Source organism: Mya arenaria, chromosome 7 (genome assembly GCF_026914265.1).
Source record: "Mya arenaria isolate MELC-2E11 chromosome 7, ASM2691426v1".
In the NCBI taxonomy this organism is placed as follows: Eukaryota; Metazoa; Mollusca; class Bivalvia; order Myida; family Myidae; genus Mya; species Mya arenaria.
In genome coordinates, this window is record NC_069128.1 from 62,512,333 (window position 1) to 62,516,826 (window position 4,494).

The 4,494-nt window shown below is 39.1% G+C and overlaps 1 protein-coding gene across 1 annotated transcript; it reads right to left on the bottom strand.

The window, feature by feature from the left end:
- Nucleotides 1-3,035: 3,035 nt before the first annotated feature.
- On the bottom strand, nt 3,036-3,419 carry LOC128241324 (neuronal PAS domain-containing protein 4-like). Its single transcript, XM_052958255.1, has one exon. It carries the CDS (start codon nt 3,417-3,419, stop codon nt 3,036-3,038), a length of 384 nt encoding a protein of 127 aa, XP_052814215.1.
- Nucleotides 3,420-4,494: the final 1,075 nt, after the last annotated feature.

A 4,494-nucleotide genomic window follows, 5' to 3' on the forward strand; every position in this document is an offset into this window, starting at 1 on the left:
TTCGGTTTTTATCGCTGATCGCAATGAGCGTTTCGAAAACATGGCTGACTGCAAGTTTGTCGAACGTGAACCAAACGAAATTACGTTTTGTGTGACAATAAATTACTTAAATAAAAAAATTAAAAACAACTTTGTAATAAAATTCAATGTCGACTACACATGGTACGATGTCTAGATATTTTAATGGAGAATGATGAAACATAATGAAACATTTTACAATGTAAAATCAAGTGAACTACAAGTACACAAAGCCATTGTATGATTGTATGTAAACCAATTTGTTTCACATTTTCGTTTGCTTATCTTGAGTGTCATAAGTTTGTTTTGTTGAGTTCATCTCTGTGTCAGTCTTAAGTAGATTGAAATTCTTTGAAATTAAAAAAATAAAGGATCAGAAGTTAAGATGTTTGTTGTTCAAAAGTTTATTACAATGCCTTGAATAACAAGTGTTATGTAGTGAATGTACTGTACACAAGATCCAGTTGTCGTTGGGAGAAAAAAAAAAAAAAAAAAAAAAAAAAAAACCTACCTACCTACCCACCTTAAAAAATCTGGGTAGGGTTACTCCAAACAAGAAATTTTTTAAGGTTGGCCTTGGCGACACACCTAGGTAAAGGTTAGGCATGGAAGCCCCTGAGGTCATTATCACAACAAAGTGCTTGTGAAGACACAAACAACTTTATCTTGATCTATGTACTTTGGCAAAAGGATGGGCCAGCACATCTCATTACTGATTTTTAAAGAAATATCAAAATGTAATTGTAAAAGATTTGTAAAGATTTGTAAAACTATAAAAAACAAGAGGCACATCAGTGCCTGTGCTCCACTGGCCAAAAGGTTCAAGCAAAGACCACCTAACGAACATTTTCGTCAAGTTTCATAGAAATACAATCATCAATTTTTGAGGAGAAGTTATTTAATTTTTTTTTTTACTTTAATAGCTCTGGCTGCCATGTTGTGCAGTGGACCGAAATGATTTGGGCAATTTGAGTAAAGGAGCACCAAACAAACATTTCTGTCAAGTTTTATCGAAAAGAGGTCATCGGTTTCGACGACAAGTCGTATAAAGTTTTTTTTATTTTTTAGCTCTGGCAGCCATGGTGTGCAGTGGACTGGAACCATTTAACAAATTTTGGTTAATGACCACCCAAGGAACATTTCTGTCAAGTTTCATCAAAATCTGATCATCGGTTTCTGAGGAGAAGTGGTGTAAAGGTTTTTCCTATTTTTAGCTCTGGCTGCCATGTTGTGCAGCAGAACGGAACCATTTGGGCAATTTTGGTTAAAGGGCATCCCGATGAACATTTATGTAAAGTTTCATCAAAATCTGATAATCGGTTTCTGAGAAGATGTAGTTTAACGTTTTTTTTCTATTCTTAGCTCTGGTGCCCATGTTGTGCAGCAGACCAGAACTGTTTGGGCTATTTTGGTTAAGGACTACCAAGTAACATTTCTGTCAAGTTTCATTGCAATAAGATCATCGGTTTCTGAGGAGAAGTCGTTTAAAGGTTTTTCTATTTTTACCTCTGGGGGCCATCTTGTGCAGTGGACCGAAACCATTGAAGCAAATTTGATAAAGGACCATCCAAGGAACATTTCTGTTAAGTTTCATCAAAATCTGATCATCGGTTTCTGAGAAGATGTTCTTTAAAGGTTTTTCTATTTTTTTGCCCTGGCAGCCATGTTGTGCAGCGGACCGGAACCATTTGAGCAAATTTGGTTAAGGACCACCCAAGGAACAATTCTGTCAAGTTTCATCAAAATCTGCCTATCCGTTTCAGAGGAGATGTCGTTTAAAGATTTTGCTATTTTTAGCTGTGGCGGCCATATTGTGCAATGGACCAGAACCATTTGAGCAATTTTAATAAAGGACCACCCAAGGAACATTATTGTTAAGTTTCATCAAAATCTGATCATCGGTTTCTGAGAAGATGTTCTTTAAAGGTTTTTCTATTTTTTTGCCCTGGCAGCCATGTTGTGCAGCGGACCGGAACCATTTGAGCAATTTTGGTTAAGGACCACCCAAGGAACAATTCTGTCAAGTTTCATCAAAATCTGCCTATCCGTTTCAGAGGAGATGTCGTTTAAAGATTTTGACATTTTTAGCTGTGGCGGCCATATTGTGCAATGGACCAGAACCATTTGAGCAATTTTAATAAAGGACCACCCAAGGAACATTACTGTCAAGTTTCATCAAAATCTGCCGAACCGTTTCAGAGGAGATGTCGTTTAAAGATTTTGCTATTTTTAGCTCTGGCGGCCATATTGTGCAATGGACCGGAACCATTTGAGCAATTTTGGTAAAGGACCACCAAAGGAACTTTCATGTGAAGTTTTGTCAAAATCCGCTTATCAGTTTCAGAGGAGATGTCGTTTAAAGTAAAAGTTTACGCACGCACGCACTCACGACGGACAATCTATGACGACATAAGCTCCATGGCCTTCGGCCAGTGGAGCTAAAAATCAGATTTAGACAATGGAAGATATGAGAGCGGAGATGGAACGCATGAGAGCTGAGATTGCAGAATTAAGGGAGGAAGTCAGGTCTCTAATAGAAGGGGCATTGCTTGTACGACCCCTTCAACTAAAATGGCAGAACAGAGCAGTGTAAGATGACTTATAATAACATTTATAAATTACTGTATAGATAATCTGTTTTGAATATTTTAGTTTACATATAACAGAAAGTGTCTCTTCCAAAGATTTAATAATCACCTTTTCAGACATCATTTTAAGAATATGACTGCCTAAGTTTAAACTTCTTTTACAGTCTCATTAATCTTACATTTCCTTATTTCACATCCCAAGGCCAAAGGGACCTGCTTCTGCCACTGCGCACAAGGGTTAACCAGCTGTGTGCAGAACAAGACCTGGCTTTGCTACGGGCAGTGCTTCTACAGCCTCAACCACGCAGAGGACAGCAACAACAACTGCACGCAGTAAGTCAACAACTGCGCTACATACGCCAACAACTGCACGCAGTACAACTGCCTGCAGCACAGCAGCACCTGCAGGCAGCTCAACACAAACTACAACTACTCTGCTGCCTCTGCCCCCAGAATGTCATCAGCTGGTGGGCAGATAGCTGTCTCCAGCACGTCATCGGCTGGTGGGCAGATAGCTGTCTCCAGAACGTCATCAGCTGGTGGGCAGATAGTTGCCTCCAGCACGTCATCAGTTGGTGGGCAGATAGCTGTCTCCAGCACGTCATCAGCTGGTGGGCAGATAGTTGCCTCCAGCATGTCATCAGTTGGTGGGCAGATAGCTGCCTCCAGCATGTCGTCAGCTGGTGGGCATATAGCTGCCTCCAGCACGTCATCAGCTGGTGGGCAGATAGCTGCCTCCAGCACGTCATCAGCTGATGGGCAGACGGTCGAGGGTGGGGCAGCTCGAGGTCGGAGAAAAGTTGGTAAGTACATACCTTCTTTGTTGCATACTAAATTACCTTTAATGTGAGGGAAAATATTTTCAATACAACAACAGTAAGAATGGAAATTAATGACAGCACTTTTCAGTATATTTAAAATGTAACATCATATTGAATTGAACTTGTACTCTTATCCAGCCCCTAGACAATATCCGTAATTATCTAAGGTCCTTGTTTGATTATCTTATAGTTTGTGTTGATTGGCACCTTAAATAGTTAGACAAAACATGAGCAATGAAAATAAGATGGACAAACTTTGGCATCAACTTGAAATAGTGATGGGTTTTATTTTTTATTTTTATCGGACAAGTACATGTGTTGTCAAATTTAACTTCTAAAGAACTCTCTGAAATGTTGTTTTTTAAACATCTCCTCTTACCTTTTGCTTTTCTTATATTTTCAGCATCAAGAAGAAAATGTCATGGTGACAGGCAAAGAAGAAACCAGCATGGAAGTGAAAATAAAAAATGCCTGCCCCACTGTCAAACCCACCACTTTCTCAAGGGCCGGTGTAACGTTGTAAAGTGACCCCCATAGAATAATGACCCCCCGGTCATTATTTTATATAAAATAATGACCATTTTCTATAAAATACTGACTCCCCTTATAAAATAATGACCCCCCGATTTTATCTGTAAAATATTGACCCCCCCCCCCCACTTAGCCTGTTACTAACATATCTATATCAATTCAAGTCACTGTCGTGTTTCTATGGCTTTTATATTTGTTGTTGTTGTTTTTGCTTCTGGAGCCGCTGCATGTTACTGCTGCAGAAGCTGCTGTGTCTACATCTATTGAAATGAAATATAAAATTGCTTCCATTTGAATTTCATTTAAATTATCATCAATGTAATACAATATACATAAGTCGCTTTAACGTAGCTGTATATGATTCAACTTCAAAGACAACATTGTTCTACTTCATCTGACGTTAGATAGCCTTTGTTCATACCGTGGAGGCATTGCTTAAAACGAATGTGTTAAAAATGCAAGGCTTTGAGGAGCTATTTAAGCAGTCACTGTTCGTGCCATGACTTACATCAAAGTCCATGATGTCACTGAGCGGT

What these genes read in the sequence shown, in the direction of transcription:
- LOC128241324 (XM_052958255.1), bottom strand. Translation starts at nt 3,419, where the DNA reads ATGTACTTACCAACTTTTCTCCGACCTCGAGCTGCCCCACCCTCGACC.